This window comes from Canis lupus, chromosome 21 (genome assembly GCF_003254725.2).
Source record: "Canis lupus dingo isolate Sandy chromosome 21, ASM325472v2, whole genome shotgun sequence".
NCBI classification, from domain to species: Eukaryota; Metazoa; Chordata; class Mammalia; order Carnivora; family Canidae; genus Canis; species Canis lupus.
In genome coordinates, this window is record NC_064263.1 from 23190292 (window position 1) to 23209507 (window position 19216).

The 19216-nt window shown below is 43.0% G+C and overlaps 1 protein-coding gene across 18 annotated transcripts in view; it reads left to right on the forward strand.

Moving 5' to 3' along the window:
* MAP6 (microtubule associated protein 6) overlaps positions 1–19216 on the forward strand; it is a 68382-nt gene that overhangs the window by 24235 nt on the left and 24931 nt on the right. For 4 of the 18 annotated variants that reach the window (XM_025419625.2, XM_025419626.2, XM_035703868.2 and 1 more), the window contains exons 3-4: positions 995–1134; positions 6580–6747. The exons of 12 other annotated variants lie outside the window; for them this stretch is intronic. In XM_025419625.2, the coding sequence (XP_025275410.1) occupies positions 6644–6747 (104 nt within the window). In that variant the 5' untranslated portion in view covers positions 995–1134; positions 6580–6643. Of the gene's footprint in view, positions 1–994; positions 1135–6579; positions 6748–14790; positions 14891–19216 lie in introns of those variants that run through there. 2 more of the 18 variants (XM_025419634.2, XM_035703874.2) reach the window with 2 other exon arrangements.

Below are 19216 nucleotides of genomic sequence, written 5' to 3' on the forward strand. Positions count from 1 at the left end.
TTGATGGGAGCAAGCTCAGTGAAAGAATAATAAAAGGGCATCTCTTTACAGCTACAAGATTACAAATGACAAATGCGGTTTTAATAGCCCTTAAACCCTCATTAAAAGAAAAGAGAGAACTTTTCCTGCACAACATTTTGGAAAGTGTCAGCATATCTCTTAATCAATCCGTGTTCCTCTAAAGAGCCCAAATTTCCCCGTGGTCTGCAAGCCCATTCCTAAGTGAGTGAAGGAACTCTGAAAGTTCTAGAAAAGAAGAACAGTAGATGGGATGCCTGGGTGGCTCAGTGGTTGGGCGTCTGCCTTCGGCCCAGGGCATGGTCCTGGAGTCCCAGGATCGAGTCCCGCATTGGGCTCCCGCGGGGGCCTGCTTCTCCCTCTGCCTGTGTCTCTGCCTCTCTCTCTGGGTCTCTCATGAATAAATAAATAAAATCTTAGAAATATTTATTAAAAAAAGAACAGTAGTAATGACCATGACCACCAGCCTTGCATGCCCCACTACTACCCTGACCAGGGGAGAGGATAGAAACGGGGGCAGGGGAGGGTCATAAAAACAGGAAGACACGTGTCCTGACAAAAGGATTAATATCCTGGTCATTGGTCCCCAGCACCAGCACCTCACAGTCCCTTCTACTGCAATCAGCTCAGAAGCTCTTGGGGGCAGAGCCTTTGTCCTGCTTGGGCCAACCTGGCCTGACTCTGGCCTGACCTGACTCTGGAGGTAAGTCCAGAGTGCCTCAGTGTAGCGAGTCTGGCCACCCACCGTCTGGCTTCATTGGCCACTGTATACCCCCACATTTCCTACCCTCCAGCACTCTGACCACAACTACCCCTTGGGGTCTTTGTGGAATTCACTTTCACCCATTTGGCCATGAAAAGCTATGGATGTCATCTTTGGTGAATTCTTAATCATCAAGACTCAACCCATGTCCTCTTCTACATTCCTGCCCTTTCTCCATCGGTAGAATAAATCTTCTCATTTATTTGCCCTTAGCACTTTGTACATACTTCCTGTATGGTACTGTTGGAGCATTCAGCAAGTATCTTTATTCTGAGTCTCTTCTGCCTGGCCTGGTGACAGGGACACAGCTACTGTAGCCCGTTCCACTGTCGTTCTTCATCTGGATCATTCAGGTAGCCCCCTGGCTGGCCTCCCTGCTTCCTCCTTGTTCTTAACCTCCTTAAACAAAGGCAAACCATGCCCCTCAGCACTAGATGAGTGCCCAAATCCTCCAGGGGCTCCACATCTCACATAAAATGAAATGAAATCTCCACTCTGATGTGCGGTGCCCTGCCCCACCCACCTTTGCTTCCCTGAGGTGCCCTGCCCCACCCACCTTTGCTTCCCTGATCATAAGTATCTCCCACTCCTCCTCCCCACTTTGTCTTCACACACACACCTCTTACTCAGTCTTAGCATTCTGCTTGGAGTACTCCTTCCCCATCTATCCACAAGGCTCACTTCCCTTCAGCTCTCTGCTCAAAAGTCATTTCATCAGAGAGGCTGCCCTTGACCCCAGTAACAGCACACATATAAATACTTACAAGCACATATGATTCTCTGTCTTCCTGCCACCTGGCATATTATAGAGCTACTTACCGGTTTTTTGTCCATCCCCCTTCACTGGAGTGTAAGTCACTGCTATCCAAGACAGCAGAGATTTTTGTCTTTTCTGTCCTCCATTGTATCCCAATCCCCTATCGATGACATCTAGGTTAACATATGTTGAATAAATGAAGCAGTGAGTTACTGAGCATCATCCAGTGAGCCCCCAATAAATACTTATTGAAGGAAAATCGTAAATATGCTCAGAGTACGTGCCAAAGCAGGAAAGTTTAATTTCACGTTTTATGAGGATTAACATAAAGAGCAAATAGACAGATGGACTTGTTGGAAAGATCGTTTGCCTTCATGCATCCCATGGGATTGGGATTTATGAGCATGCATCAAGAAACCCGAAGAACACAATGGAATAATTTCTAATGCCATGTAAATGGTAACTCAAATGAAATGCTTATGTAAAGGTATATTCCAACCTACCAGATTTTGTGCAGATATTATCTATTGTTGTTTTTAATGACAATATATATTAGCAGCTTAAAAATAATCAGACTATCCTGCTGCAAAACAAAACAAAACAAAATAAAAATGGGACTAGGAAATGAGAGGCCTGAGAGTGCTGGTGCCAGCTCTGGCACTAATTTGCTAGGTGATATAATGGAGTTATTTGCCTTCTCTCCACTTTATCTTCCAGTCTATAAAATTAACATACTGGATTACATTATTTCTGAAATGTCTACCAGCTCTAAAATTCTAGGCCCTAGGGATTGTTGGTTGGCTGGCTGGCTGAAGCAATGGACTGGAGACTCTCACTTCCATGACATTGCCCCAGTCTCAACAATTTTGGTTGGCTCTAGGTTCTTCTTCCCACTCTCTTCCCACTCTTTCCTAGCTCAGAGGAGCCCTACTTTTTCTCTGAAAATTTTTTAGGTACACCCCTAAGGTCTTTATATCTCCTATGAGTAGTAGACAGAAAACAGCAGACTATAAAGTCACAAGAAACAGAAATAATGGTAACAGGAGGATATTTATTTATTCTGTAAATAGGAAGGAAGAAGAGGGATAGATATGTTGACTTACATCCAAGAATCAGGGGATCTTATAAAATTTATGAGCTTGTTTCACTTGTGACTGTTTTTGAGAGGCATTTCTTTATACACATTTGCACAAGAACTACAGGCTATTACACATTGAATCCTACCTCTAGCAGTTTATAATCACAGATGCTTGGTCAAGGAAAGACCCAGAAGAACATGTGAATGAGAGATCTTGCCCACTTAACTTGGTGTCTTTGGACAAGTCCCCAGAGTTGGAATGGATGAGAACACAGAGAAAGCCTACCTGGGTTCAGGTCTACCACTCACAAGCCAGGTGACCTTGGGTAAGGCACCTCCTATACCTCATTTTTCTGGAGATAGAATGGGGTTGTTGTGAGAATTAGCTCAGTGAGGTAAAGTAACTTGCTCCCAGGGTGACAGAACTAATCATTTGAACCCCAGAGCCCTAGTAGGAAATAGGTATAAAAAGAATCAATGGAGACTGTCTCATGATTTTGGACTGTTAATCTAACTAGTGGACCTGAAGTAAGAAATGTCATGGTGCCCACATAGGTAATTTCACCATTGCGAGAGATTTGCTCACCCACGTACTTTGGTGTCCATTGCAGCAAAGTATACGAGAAATGCCTTTGCTCGTGGTATCTGTGAGATGGAATTCTACTATGCCAGCTGAGTAGCGCAACCAGATACCTAAAGCCTATCTCCTGCGACAGCAGGAATGATCACTTTTCATTGATCTCCTTTTAGATCTGACCTTGAGATTCCTTCGTGGCTCCCTCTAAATATATCAAAGCACCTGAGGATATGAGCATGTTCCCCTTCAACTGAATTTTACTGATCTCATGTTGATGTCTGTGCTCCAAAGAAAGCAATGACAGAGGCTGGATCTGGATCTGATCTTCCAATCCACAGAATCTTCTAGCCACCAGCCTTTGAGTGTGCCCTTTCTTCCCTTTTCATGTTTGCGTTTTGTTAGCTCAGAGCACCCAGCAGCCATCCATCACCATAGCTGTGAAAGCCATGTGTGCTGTGCTGTGTCCTGCTGGCCCTGTGTTAAATGAGCCCATGCAAAGGAGGGACGTAGGCAGAGGGTTAGGCAAAGAGCAGAAGTCAATTAAGAAAAATACTTCTGGGCAGCCCGGGTGGCTCAGCGGTTTAGCACTGGTTTCAGCCCAGGGTGTGGTCCTGGAGACCCAGGATCGAGTCCCGTGTCGGGCTCCTGGCATGGAGCCTGCTTCTCCTTCTGTCTGTGTCTCTGCCTCTCTGTGTGTGTGTGTGTCTCTCATGAATAAATAAATAAAATATCTTTTAAAAAATACTTCTAGGGAAGGGGAATGGGCAACAGGGATGAAGGAGGTGGGAGGTACAGACTTCCAGTTAGGGGATGAAGAAGTCCCGAGAATGGGGGCACCTGGGTGGCTCAGTGGCTGAGCGCCTGCCTTTGGCTCAAGTCGCGATCCCGGTGTCTTGGGATTGAATCCACATCAGGTTCTCCTCTGCTGTCTCTCTGTGTCCCTCATGAATAAATAAATAAAATCTTAAAAAAAGAAAAAGAAGAAGTCAGAGGAATGAAAGGCACAGGACAGGAAGTACAGCGAACGGTCTTGTGAGAGTGTCGTATGGTGGCAGATGGTAGCTACCCCTGTGGTGTGCACAGCATCACGTATAAAGAAGTTGAGTCACTGTGTTGTGCATCTGAAATGAGGTAGCCTGCTGTGTCACCTACCTCAAGTAAAAAAAAAATCTTTTAAAAAAGAAAAACTCTTCTACCATATTTCATTAAATGCTCACAGTACCCTACCAAGATAGGGGATGTCATCCCTGGTTTACAGATGAGGAAGCGGAGGCTTAGAAAGGGCAGGGGACTTCCTTAGGGTCACACAGCTGGTAACCGGCATATTTGGGACTCCAAATCCACGTTCTTGATGATAGGCCCTGCTTTGTTAATGCTGGGAGTAGTGGAGGTTGTGGAAGAGTGACCAGAAGTAGCTAGGGATCACCTACAGCCCTGTCGACAATGACAGTCACACCAGGCATTGCCCTCTTCAAGGTACTTCAGATTCTACTCGTCATTCCCAAGCCAGGGGCCCACTGCCCCGAGCCAGGTGCTGTCCCAGGCCCTTTGCAGACTCCAGCTCCTTTCTTACCTTTCAGCCAGAACTTCCAGGTGGTGTTTCTCCGAGTGTGTGCCTTTGACCAACCATATTAGAATCAACCCTGGGAGCCTGTTCAAATACCCATCCCGGGGCTTCGCTTCAGGGGCGGGAGAAATGCTCTGTTTGAGAACAGTTGTTCTTAAAAAGTAATAGATTCTTGTCATTAATGAATCACTTAAAATCACTCACTGCCTTTTTTGAAGGCTTTCTAAGTTAAGCATTTTGTATTTGAAGTATAGTTATGGACTCTTACTGAACAATGAATTTAAGAAGGATACGAGTAGAAAGCTGGAACTCATTTGAGTGAATTTTACTTGGTACCCAGAGGAATTTGAAAGAACTTATTTTTAGGACTGACTAGTAGGTCACAACTATAAAATTAAAGTCCTGATATATATATAGTCTGAAATTTGGCCTCTAGGCTGGGCTTTTGTAATGCTCTACTATATATATCAAGTAGCTTCTTTGAAATATTTAAGTAAAATGTTCATAATAAAATAGGCAAGATACAAAACTATGGAAACAGATTCATTCCAACTCAACATCCTAGTGTGACTGTGCACTAGGTACAATGCATGACAAATACAAATAAGCTGGTGAATTCCACCAAACATTCAAAGAAGAATTAATACCAAGCCGTCACAAACTTTTCCAAAAGATAGGAGAGGAGAGAGTAATTCACAGTTCATTATGGAAGGCCAGTATTTTCGTGATCCCAAAACCAAAGACATGAGATGTGATCACCAGCAAAGGTAGGCTGTGTTTAAGCCTTTGTCACCTGCCAGTTCTTTGACTCCGGCAGGTGGATTTCAGAGAGAGGGCTGAGACACAGCACAATGAAAACAGTGATAACGGCGATGGTGGTGGTGGCTATAATTACACAGCACATGCACACACACAGACAAGTTTAAAATCCAACTATGCAGGCAGCCTGGGTGGCCCAGCAGCTTAGCACCACCTTTAGCCCAAGGCCTGATCCTGGAGACCCAGGACTGAGTCCCACGTCGGGCTCCTGGTGCATGGAGCCTGCTTCTCCCTCTGCCTGTGTCTCTGCCTCTCTCTCTCTCTCTCTCTCTCTGTGTGTGTCTCTCATGAATGAATAAATAAGTAAATAAGTAAGTAAGTAAGTAAGTAAGTAAATAAATAAATAAATAAATAAATAAATAAATAAATAAAATCCAACTGTGCTTTTGTCAAACATTCTTCTCTAGGGTAGGTCTTGGTCTTTTCCTTGCTCTAGATATCTCATTGCTGTGGCTATTTAAAATGTATTAATAGGGTACCTGGGCAGCTCAGTTGGTTTTGTCCTGCTCTTGATCTCAGCTCAATCTTGATCTCAGGGTCGTGAGTTCAAGCTCTGGGTTGGGCTGCTTGCTGGGTGGGGAGCCTACTTAATAAAACAAAATGTATTAACAGATGATAAAACAAGTATAGATCTTAGGAACAAGAATTGGGACTTTTGCTCTGGTGTCAACAAGATTTACTCTCACTGGCTGATTTTCTCCTTTCCTCATCCTTCTGCTCTCCACCTGAACTTCCCTCCCACTATTGTCCCACTGTCCTGTCTCTATACACCACCACCATTGTCCCTGCCACTGTATCTCTCACTGTGTTTTACACACTTGAATTCACATCTAGATCTAGCCCCTTTCATTGTTGTATTTAATTATGACCACTGCGGTTTCTGTTAATCCTTTGGTAGTCATGTTATAGCAACTATGAAATAAACTCCTTTCTAATCTCTTTGGTCTCAAAAAAAAAAAATTGTGTCAGTATTTAGAGCAAAGCTTTTTATTTTTTGTAGTGGAATCTTTACTGCATGCCTGAGAACAGAATTGATTCAGAAGAGATGTACTTGTGATTTGAAGATGCCAGAAAAAGTCCCGTTCAGGGAACCATTTTCTTCAGCACAGGCTGACCAGCTAGAGTCCCAAGCAAAGACACAGTGGAAAGATCCAGACTTGGAGTCCTTGTGAGTTTGGATCCTGCACTGCCACTTGCCAGCTCTATGACTTTAGGCAGGTCACTACCTCTCTGGGCCTCCATGTTCTAATATCTAAAACAGGAATAATAACTTCTATCTTAAGGGGTAGGTTGGTTTAGGATTAAATTAGATCAAGTATATAAATCAATTATTAACGCTTTTGGTATACAGTAAGTTTGTATTCATTAAAATGTAACTTTTTAATCTTAAACAAATACAACTCTTACGACATAATTATAAGGTGACTTTATTTCTGATTCCCACTCTCCTTTTCAATTTATTCTATGGAACAAGTTCTTCTGCTACCCTTGCTTGAAAATTTGGGCGAGTTCTATAACTTGTATAGCAAATTGCAGGAAATAAAAGTCCTCTGTCATTAAAATGTCCATCCCATATTCTAGTCCAGATGTCAGTCTGTTTAAGTTAGTACTGTTTCTCCTCCTGCAGCTCTGGCCTGCTCTGGAGGAATAACCCACGGTGGGGCTTCCACTTCATTTGTCCTATCCCTTGCCCCCCCCACCCCCCGTTCAACCTGTTCAGTGTTAGGGTTCAGGTGTCAAAAGCAGGAAGCAAAGGAGACAGAGGGTTCTTCTGGGACTGGTATGATCATGGTGATTGGTGCTGTCTGGACAAGCAGGTTTCCAGATGGACCGTCTCTTGTGGGTGCTTTGCTGGCTTCTCTAAAGGCCCCTACTCATCACCGTGAACATCTCCTGACAGGAGAAGATAAAAGAGATAAAAGAGAGTTCCTCTGGCTGGCCCCACACTCCTTCCTCCACCCTGGGCATCCCCCAATCCCTCCAGCTTCTTTCCGCTGAGACACGTTTGCCCCTTAAGATACCCCTCTGGAGCCCATCTGGCCCCAGGAAACCGCATGGTGTGTCTTTCCCTAACCCGCACACAGCTCAAGGCACCCTCACCGCAGCCCTCCATCCCTCCCTCTGCTCCTAGACAGACTGACCAGCCATCTCTGACCTTCAGATTTCTCAAGAGGGTCACCCCTGCATGCCCCAAGGTCCAGATGTCCTTGAGTCTCTCTCCTGACTTCAGCTGGAGGGAAAGCGGCCCCTCAGGGCACAGAGTTCTCACCAGTGTCCTGTCCCTGCTCTGCTCTCAGCCTCTGAGCTGGTGACTCTGCCCAGTGACAGCAGTGCCTTAGTTTGGCATGCGGTATTGTCTCCTGCCTCAGCTGAGCTCCCCACCTGGGTCCTGGGATGCGGCTGCTAACCGTACTATTCTTGTCTAACCTCAGCATCTCCACTCACTGCTGTCCAAGGTCACAACACTTAACTACCCTCAGCTCCGATTTCCTCATCTGTAAAGTGAGCATAGTAATGACCGCACGCCTCGCCAGGCCTCTGTGGGGATTACCTGAGATAGTGCCTATGCTACTTCCTTCAGTTCCTGGCACTGGCAAGGTTCTCCGTAATGTCAGCTGTCTTCACTGCCATCACCATTATCATGGTTAATTATAAAGCAGAATTACGTGTCCTTTTGTTAGCCACCCTTGCCCCCTTATTGCCTGGCCAGAGCGTGTGCATGCACATATGGGACACGCACACAGGCACAGCTGCCCGGACAGAGTAGTGGCTCTTTGGAGGTGTCTCAGTCCCTAACCCCCTTTGATGCTGGCTCTCCTACAACCAGCACCCTTGGTGCCCTATTTCCCCCTTCCTTACCCCCCCAAATTCATTTATCTCTTTATACTGTCCCTCACAGCAACCTAATTAAGTGGTGGGCCTGTGTGGGAGCCATCTGCTGCTGGATTGTCATCCCTATCTCTCTCAGGATCCCTGGGACTCTCTAATGGCCCCAGAGTTTCCTGAGGCAGAAGGACAGGGCTGATGCCCATTGTTGGGAAATCATATGCAGAAGCCTCTGTGTTCGATGACTTACAAGCATGAGGATGATTTTTTATTTTCATGGAGTCATGCTCTGCATATTCATCCTTCTGCTTTCAATCATTTATTCCCAGGTTTTGCACAGTCTGGTGTAGCTTCAAAAAGAGAAAAGATAAATAATAGGACAGTGGGCCTATTTCCAACTGTGCCATTTTTTCTGTCACCTGTCACAATAACACCCCATCCGTCGCCCCTAAGAGGGGCTAGGGCCCTTCTCTCGGCTATAGCACTGCTCATACCATACAAAGTCAAGTCTGTTTCTTTTTCTCTTCTGTTCCTCACTAGAATGTGAGCTCCTTCTTCTTTATCCCAGGTGCTAAAACAGAACGCTGCTCACAGTTTCTCTGAGGCCTCAGGTAGTGACTTTACCTTTCTGAGCTCAGTTTCCTCACCCATAAACAGCAAAATAGCAGTGCCTATCTCAAAGGGCAGTGCTGAGGATTAAATCAAATCAGCAGGGCAAAGCACCTTGCATGCTGTAGGCCCTCAGTAAGAGGTAATCATCTTATAACTGCTGCAGACACTCAGCAAATGAATTAAATAATTTCTTAGCAGAGTTGACAGTAAGTTCTAATTTGTCATCATTAAATAAAACATACGTGAATCTGCAGCCTCCAATCTTTCCGTATCCCCAGGCTCTCATTGTCCCCAGGGGGCCTGAATCACCCAACCAAAGTGCCTCCCAGGCCACATCATCTCATCACTCCACCACTCTGAGATCTTGAGTGGCTCCCGCTGCCTTCAGAGTCAAGTCGGAATTCCCGTACGTGACCCCATCCCACCCGTCCACCTGACTTGCCTCCACTGCCCTTTACATAATCCTTGACCATAAAGTAAAATGAGAACAGCTTGGGGTGCCAGTCCAGTTTTGCTGCTCTGTGATTCTCACACAATCCTTTTCACTCAATCACCTTTTCTGAGTGCCTGCTTTGTGCTGGTCCCTGGGCGGGGCCCTGGGATACAGGTCATGCCCTTGGGGCCTCCAGCCGGGAGGAGAATATAAGCATCTTCTAGAGTGGTTGAGATGGGAAGGATGCACTGTGGGAGCTGAGGCAGAAGTCCGCAGCAATGGCTTCACAGAGGTGGCATTTGAGGGCGGGGGTGGGGGGTCAAGAAAAGAGCGTAGGAGAGCATTCTGGAAAGGGGGAAGAGTATAAGCACAGACTAGTGCAGACTACTGCAGGTGTGTGGATGAGCCACTGGGGAGACGAGAGTGGGAGGCAGCAGGCCTGAAGAGGTGGGCCGTGGGGGGGCCAGAGCCGATGTCTAGTTGCGGAGTCTGGTCTTAACCCTTCAGATGCAGAAGCAGCAGAGGTCTTTTAATCACTCCTCAACCATAGCCAAAAGTGTGCCTCCCTTTGGTTGCCTAATCTGCACATTATATTGGGCTCCACGTTTTATTCTAATATTTACACAAGAGAAAAAAGTCCTTTTTTTAACTTTTTGTTTTGTTTTGTATTCAAAAACGGATTAATATAGGACACTAGGAAAATGTCAGATCTGTAGTTAGTCATTCACTCTTGAATTTGATTTCTGGCCCTTCCATTTTCTAGCTGTGTGCCCTTGAGTAAATCACTTGCCTCTCTGGGTCTTGGTTTTCTCATCTGTGAAAATGGGGGAAAGGTGCCCACTTTACAGCACTGCTATGCGGATTGAAGATGAGAGCATGTTTTTGTGGGGCATTTGGCACACTGGAGTTGTGACACATCCCTTCTCTTCTCTCCTCTCTAGTCACTGGGTTTCTGGGCACCCGGATGCCAGTCCAATGACCTGCACAGTGACAAAGCATGCCGAGGCACTGATGCGAAAGAGTGTTCCTATGAAATATTAACTGCTTCCACCAAAGACTAGGTGTTTTGAAGGGCTTTGTTCCCCCAGCTGAAAGCCCGTGACCTCCCCACCATTCCAGGCTGTCCGGGAAAGGAAGTCCACAATAACAAGTCCAAGGGCAGAGGCTGCGTTCATGAGTTTGTGGGTGTGATCCTCTTCCCAGGCATAGCCCTGGAAAGCTCAGAGCCAGGAAACTCGCAGGAATTTCAGTGCCTCCCCTTCTTTGAAAACTCCTATGTATCTTTTAAAACCCCCTCAGATTCTCACGGGAAGCTTGAACTCCCAGAGCACCTCTCAGCACTCACCTGGAAGTTCCTTAAAGGCAATGAGATTGGGGTCCCTTCCAAAATGCTTATGCAACAGAATACCTGGCAGAGACTCAGAGAGATGAGACCATGTTTAAAATCCTGGTTGAGCACCTGCTGCGTAAAAGGTGCTGTGTTCAGCATGTTTGCTGGCCAGTGGGCACAAGCCAGGAGGCTCAGGTACCCGATGTACCGTGTGACACTCACCTTTCTCACCAACGCACACCTTCTCCTGACAGCCCTGTTAATTCTGCTAGTTTGTGTCTTTAACCTTTTTTCTCTACCGCCTTGCCCATATTTGTGTTGCAATTTGAAGCACAGATTCCCCAGTAGAAAGGGGAAACATCAAATTCGAAGTAAGGACTGGCCCAGGCAAAGGCAGACGAATGACAGTGTTTCAAGCTTTCACAGGGCAGCTTATGGGGGTCAAAATGTGCAGTTGAACAGACCCAGGTTCAAATCTGGCCTTGACTGAGACACACCCAAGTAAGCTCTTGCACCAATCTGGGACTCAGGAGATTGCAGTTTAACGGGGCCGCCCCAAGGTTAGAGAGCAGATGTGTGCGAGTGCCTCCCACCCCTGGCGTAGAGAGCAGAGGACATCCTGCAGCCCCGGCCTTCCTGTCGCCCTGGGGCCACATGAGAGATCACTGTTGCCCTGGTTGCTGGCCCAGGCAAGTGAGTAACAGGACTGAGTTACACACTGAACCTTCATGAAGAAATTCTAGGTCCCATTTTTGACAAAACCCCTCCAGACTTCATGGCCTGAAAAAAAAATCTTCCATTTTCTCCAACTCTGGTGCCTCTGGGTATGTCCATCACTTCTTTAGAGCTCACAGGTTGCTGAAGGACTTGCTGGAAAGAAGATTGCTTTGCAAAAAGAGGCACTGGAGCCAAGAGAGTTTAGTTGTGTCTGGGTAAATGAAGTCTGTAATTCCACTCACCAGACTGTCCACCCTGTCACTGCCTGGCTGCACTCCCCCTGCTACACCCCCAGAGCTCCCGTTACCCCAGGAGAGATGAAGCATAGGCAGCCAAAAGCAGAATTTAATGGTATCACTTCCCATGAATCATCAGCAACAAGAAACAGACATGACATTAACTGCACCAAAAATGGCATCAAGGGGATCACCGGCTTCATAGTTTCATGCTCACCATCACTTAGTAATTTCTGAGATTTTGTTATGCCCCAGCACTGTCAGGCTCAGAATGCATTCATATTTCAAAACAAAGGAATAATTTGCAGCCTTCACCCCATGATAATTACCAAGAGTTTGTAATATAAGGAAAAATATTTTCTTTTCCAGTTATTTCCTATGACAAGTTTCTAGAAATGGAATTGCTAGATCAAAGGATAGCAGGTTTAAAAGCTTCACTCCTTACTTCTCATATTCAATAAATAGGCTCCAAGGACTTGTGATGTACCAGATACTCTGCAGGGCCCTGGAGGCACAGTGTGTCCTGCTGGGTTGAGTCAGGCTATACCTTTCCCACATCCTTGCCAGCAGTGGCTACAGTTTCGCCTTTCCCCTGTGAGCAGCCTACAGGAAAATGGTAGTGTATTCCCACTGGCTTAAGATTTAAATGTAAGAAATAAACATGTGGAATAGAATTACAGATAATTATTCATAGAACTGTATCATAAAGAAACTTTTATTTTATTTTTTAAAGATGTTTATTATTTATTTATTCATGACGGAGAGAGAGAGAGACAGGCCAAGGGAGAAGCAGGTTCCGTGTAGGGAGCCCGACATGGGACTCCGTCCCAGATCTCCAGGATCATACCCCGGGCTTAAGACAGTGCTAAACCACTGGGCCATCGGGGCTTTTAAACTTTTAAAGCTTAACCCCAGGAGTAAACAGGGTAAAGGAAAAGATTGATAGAATAGGCCATGTGCAAAGGTAAAGCTTATACATGGATTCCTATACACATAGATATGGATATCTCTGTGGACATATATCTCCATCTCTCTCTCTCTCTCTCTGATATATATGTACATATATGATTCCATAGCCTTATATACCCATATATATGTGAAATAAAACAAACTGGAAAACATAGTTGCAAAGAATTACTATCTTTTTATCTATGAGTTCTAGAGAACTCTTACAAATTAGTGGGGGGGGGGTACAAAAACCAACTGCAATGGCTATGCGTTACTTTTACAATTAAAAAGCAAACTCAGCAGTGTCTGCTTGTTCAGCAACACTGATTGAGTGCATGCTAAGCTGTTCCAGCCTCCAAACCAGGCGCCAGGAGCATAGAGATGGCTTCAAAGCCACCTCTGCCTTCCCAGGCCTCACAGATGGGCTTGGAAACAAAATATCCAGGAACACAATTCGAGGATCAGGCAAAGAGGCTGGTACAATGAAGTCTCAGGGCATCGGAGCAGGCAGGGATCACCTCCCTGCAAGAGTAGAGATGTCAGGGAAGAAGATGTTCCAGCTAGATTTTAACAGCTTTGTTGAGATATAATTTACATAAGATAAAATTCACTCCTTTTAGGCGCACAGTTTGGTGAGATTTGATCAATGAATACAGTGGTACGACCATCTCTGACCAACAGTTTTAGAGGGCTGCCATTTCCTCGTGTTCATTTACAATCAATCCATCCTCTTGCTGTAGGCCTAAGCAGCCACTGTTCTTGCTGTTTCTGCAGTTTCCCTTTTCTAGAAATCTTTTGTAAATGGAATCATATAATATGTAGTGTTCTCTGTCTGGTTTCTTTGATTTAGCCTGACGTTTTTGAGATTCATCCATATTGGTTCATTCCCTTTTACTGCTGAGTATTATCCATTCTATGGAAAATAGAATCATTATCCATTTTGTTTATTCCATTAGTTCGTGAACATTTGGGTTATTTCCAGCTTTTGGGCTCCCATGAATAATGCTGTTACTAACATTCATGTATAAGTTGTTTGTAGATGCATATTTTCATTTCTCTTTGATACTTAGGAGTAGAATTGCTGGATCAAATTGTAGTGTACGGTTAACTTAAAAATAATTTTTTCCCCAAAGGAGCTGTACTGTTTTACATTCCCATCAGCAATGTAGGTGAGTTCGATTGCTCCACATTTTTGACAACATTTAGCATTGTCAGTGTGCTTTATTTTAACCATTTTTGTGAGTATGTGGTAGTATCTTACTGTAGTTTTAATTTGTATTTCCCTAATGACTAGTGGTGTTTACAATCTTTTCATGTGCTCATTTGCCATTATATATCTTCTTTCGTAAAGTGTCTATTAATATTTTTCCCATTTTTTTATTTTTCTCATTTTTAAATTGGAATATCTTCTCATTGAGTTTTAAGAGATCTTTATATATTCTGAATACAAATCCTTGCAAATATTTTCTTTCAGACTATGGTTGTCTTTACCTTGTCTTAATGATATCTTTTGAAGAGTAAGCAGTTTAATTTTGATGAACTTTTTCTTTTCTTTTATTGTTTTGGGGTTTTGTGTCATATCTAAGAAGTCTTTGCCTACTCCAAGGTCACAAAGATTTTCCTCTATGTCTTTCTTAGAAGTTGCATGGTGTGGGCAGCCCCAGTGGCACAGCGGTTTAGCGCCTGGAGACCGGGGATCGAGTCCCACGTCAGGCTCACTGCATGGAGCCTACTTCTCCCTCTGCCTGTGTCTCTGCCTCTCTCTCTCTGAATAAATAAATAAAATAATCTTTAAAAAAAAGTTGCATGGTGTTAGGGTTTACACTTAGGTCTATAGTCCATTTCTAATAAATTTTTTGTGTATTGTGTAAGATAATGGTTGAGATTCATTTTCTTTTCACATAGATATCCACTTTTTCTAGCACATTTGTTGGAAACACTATCATTTTCTCCATTGAATTACCTTAGAACATTTTTCAAAAATAAATAAACCACATTTGTGAGCAGTGGTATGATGGTAAATGTTTAACTAACTAGCTCTCTGGAAAAAAGGAGGGGCCTGATTTGTAGTTTTGGCCAATCTCCTGATATTTTCACATAGCTGATTTCAAGCTACCAGTAGTTGAACATTCAGCTCACCAAATTACTGAAAATTTAACAAATTTAATCAGCTTTGTGCACCAGTATAAGCCAGCTTCAGCACACCACTGTATGTAGAAATCTATTTCTGAATTATCTGTTTTGTTCTTAGATCTATGTGTCTATCTTTATGCAGTAACATATTTGATTACTGTAGCTTTATAATAACTTTTGAAATCAGGTAGTATAAATCCTTAGACTTTGTTTCTTTTTCTCAAAATTGTGTTGGCAATTCTAGATCTTTTAAATTTCCATATAAGTTTTAAGATCAGCTTGTCGTTATCTACAAAAGTCCTCCTGGAATTTTGATTAGGATTGCTTTGAATTTATAGATCAATTTCTAGAATTGCTATCTTAACAATATCGACTCTTCCAATTTAAGCATCTCTTAGTGATGCTGTGTAGGTTTCAGTTATAGGCATTGCACTTCTTTTGTTGAACTTGTTGTTAAGTATCTTATTCTTTCTGATGCTATCATGAATAGATTTTAATTTTTTTTTCTTTTGCCAGTATCTGTTACTAGTCTATAGAAAGAAAATTCAGGGTGGCCTGGGTGACTCAGCAGTTTAGCGCCGCCTTCAGCCCACGGCGTGCTCCTGGAGACCTGGGATCGAGCCCCACATCAGGCTCCCTGCATGGAGCCTGCTTCTCCCTCTGCCTTTGTCTCTGCCTCTCTATCTCTGTCTCTCGTAAATAAATAAATAAATAAATATTAAAAAAGAAGCAAATTCTTTTTTTTTTTTTGTATATTGATTATCCAGCAACCTTGCTAAACTCATTCATTTGTTCTAGTACTTTCTGTAGATTCCTGAAGATTTTCTAAATGCAAGATCATATTATATATAAATAATGACTGTCTTACTTCTTCTTTTCTAATCTGTTGCCTTTAATTTCTTTTTCTTGCTTTATTATACTGGCTATGACCTACGGGGCAATGTTGAACAGAAGTGATCAGAGTGGGGGATCCCTTGGTGGCTCAGCGGTTTGGCGCCTGCCTTTGGTCCAGGGCGCGATCCTGGAGTCCAGGGATCAAGTCCCGCATCGGGCTCCTGGCATGGAGCCAGCTTCTCCCTCTGCCTGTGTCTTTGCCTCTGTCTCTCTCTCTCTCTGTCTCTCTGTCTATCATGAATAAATAAATAAAATCTTTAAAAAAAAAAAAAAAAAGAAGAAGTGATCAGAGTGGACATCCTTGCCTTGTTCCTATCTTGGAAGAAATCATTCAGTCTTTCACTGAATGAATATTCATTCATTGAGTATGATGTTAGAAGGTGTTAGACTTTTGCAAATGTTTTTCTATATCTATTAATATGATCTGTGGTTTCTGTCCTTTATTCAATGAAAATGATATACTATATTAACTGATTTTGGAGTGTTAAACCAACCTTGAATCCTGGGATGAATCTCACTGGTTCATGGCATTTAAACCTTTGCGCATATTGCTGGATTTGATTTAATGGGTTTTTGTTAAGGGTTTTAATATTTATATTCATGAGGAATATTGGCCTTTCATTTTCTTGTAATGTCTTTGACTGGCTTGGTATCAGGAAAACACTTGATATTACCCATCTTAAAATGAGTTGGGAAATGTTCTCTTTTCTAAAAGAGTTTGATAGGATTGGTATTTATTATTTCCTTAAGGTTTGATGTAATTCACCAGTGAAACCACCTGGGGCTGGATTTTCTTGTGGAAAGAATTTAAATTACTAATTCAATTTCTTTACTTGATATGTATTTATTCAGTTTTTCTATTTCTTTTTTAGTCAGTTTTGTAATTTTCATCTTTCTAAAAATTTGTTTCATCTATGTTGTCAAATTTATTGACATTGAAGTTGTTCCTAGTATTACCATATAATTGAGTTACATTTTAAAGAATAAATTAGCATGAGTTTCAAAAAGTCATGAAATGTTTTCTTCAGCACCAGCTAGATATGCGAAAAAGATATTTACTAAGCACTTCATAGGCACCAACAAAGAATGAGGAAACGTAAGTTTATTGAACACTACACTAGATGTATCATGCAACATCCTTGGCATTATGTGGAGCTTATCTCATAGGAGTGTACTCCCAGAATTCTAGGTCTACCCCACAGAGGGAGGTAGCACTGTCTCCCACCTTTCAGGGCATTCTCTCATGGTTTCCATTTCCTGCTTAAAGAACCATCTTTCTGCAATTAATGGACACAGATCTTTGGGGACCCAACTAATCAGAAGAGTGCAGCCTTCCCTTTTTAACCTCAGCCAGATAACTATGTGGTCTAGGGGCAAAAACCACGCTAGAACTCCTATGATTAAAAAGCCCAGCTGATAATGGGAAAGTGGGGAGCAGGGCAGAGTGAGGAGGTAGTCATGGTGATTTTCCTATAAGTTTTCATCTAGCTCTTCTTTTTTCTACCGGAGGTGTATTTGTATGTGTACATGTTTTAACTATTACACTCCCTCACTCTTATCCTCCACCTGCCAACTATAGTTTTCTTATTTTGCTCCCTTCTACTTCCATACAGTTCCTAGCATAGTGCCTGGTAAATACGGCAACCTAAATTAATTTGTGTAAAATCACTTTTACTCCTAATTGAGCAGTTTTATTTTTAACTATCTGTCCTCATAATTTTGTACATGTTGTGTACATGTGCTTTCTTTGTGTGAAACACTATTTCCCAGGTGCACTGGGGCTTGTGAGCTGCATGCAGCCTGAGACAGCACTTAGCAGTCACCTGCAGAATCTCCATTTACCTAATGAGGAAACCCAAGCCCTAACACATGTCATAGCTAACTGCTACCCATGTTGGGTTTTTCCATATAAGGGAAAGGACGGATTCTTTTCCACTCATTCTCTGTTCACATTAGATTAGCTTCAAACTTTTCTTTACATACAGACATTTATTTGCTTAAGTGCATGCCTTCCTCATTTTAGAAAACTATTATTATGGTGTGCACATGTTTACTGTATATTAATGGATAAGAAGTGTTTCTTAAATAATTACAACATCAGCATTCTCTGTAAGACCCCTTTCTCTCCCTTTCACACAAAAGAAGCTAAAAGACACATGCAAGCATATACACAGGCATAGGTCATAAAGCTCCTCCCTTGACCCAGTCATTTCTGCCAGGATGAAACAGCCTTCTATTCCCCTCTAAAAAGAGAAAGAAGCCGCTCTAACCCTCCTGCAAGCCTCTAGGGTCAGGTGTTCTTTTTTTTTTTTTTTAATCTCCAGATCCTACTTCCTTGAACCAGCTCCTGACAATAGCTTGGCAACTGACAGTGTTCATGAACTGTCTCCATCAGATTTCATGGAAGAGACTGCTTCCCTTCTGCAAAAACATTTTAATATAAAAAGTGTAGGCCAATTTTTGAACATAGACTTGATATGTTTCCATGACAATGTAAATTACCTATGAGAATCTGTAGGAAGATTTTAGACCATTAGGACTTAAAAGCACGTTTTTCTTCCTTCATAAAGCAGTTGAAGACTGTTGTTAAAAAATTTGTTGTCAAGAGGATGGGGAAAGAATTTTATTTCCCAAGAACTTAGATACATAATAAATCTGGGCCTTATGGGCAGAGATATGAAATTTATATTTGAGCATAGTTGGCAGTAATCCATTATTCTGAGTCTCTACTTTTGTCAAGAAGTGAATTGTACCAATTAACACATGTAGATGTTCTTCCCAGCAGTAGAATTATTCCCTGTATAATTCCATTTCATCATTTCTGGTAAATGCAAGGCTTTTTCAAGTTAGAAATGAAAGGACTGCCCCTATTCTCTTCTTTGGCAACACTTTCTTTCCAAGGCCAAACCCTCTCACCATTCTGCTGACGCCTGCCCTCCTCCGTCTCCTGGGACCTGGCTTCATCAATCACCCAGCTCCCTGCCTGTCTTCAGTACCCCCCGCTATAATTGCTCTTTCAGTATCTCCCCTTGAATCACCGCAAGAAAATGTGTGTAAGTGGGACAAGTCCTTAAGAAGCGAACATCTGTGCATGGCGGACATTCAGTATTGGAGATTCAATTACTCAGGCATTCACTGAATACTACTTTGTTCAAGTCTGATGTGAAATGCATTCAGAAATAAACCTGGCATTAGAAGCTGCTGCCCAAATTTTGCCCTCTCCTAGCATTGGCATGTTGACTGCAGTGGTCAGAAATGCAACAATGGGGACAGACATTTGATTATGTGGTTGTTTATATCTCCCCACCTGACTACCAGGTCAGTGGAGCCTGTCGTTGCATCTGCCTGTTCATGCTGTATTGCCAGCTCTGGGCCTGGAATGTAGAAGATATTCAATAATTTTTCTTGAACAAACGACTCTCTAATGAAAACTAAATACATTTGTTACAGTTATCCACCATGGGCTTTGTAGTACTGACACAATTGGGCAGGTCCTCCTCAATCAATA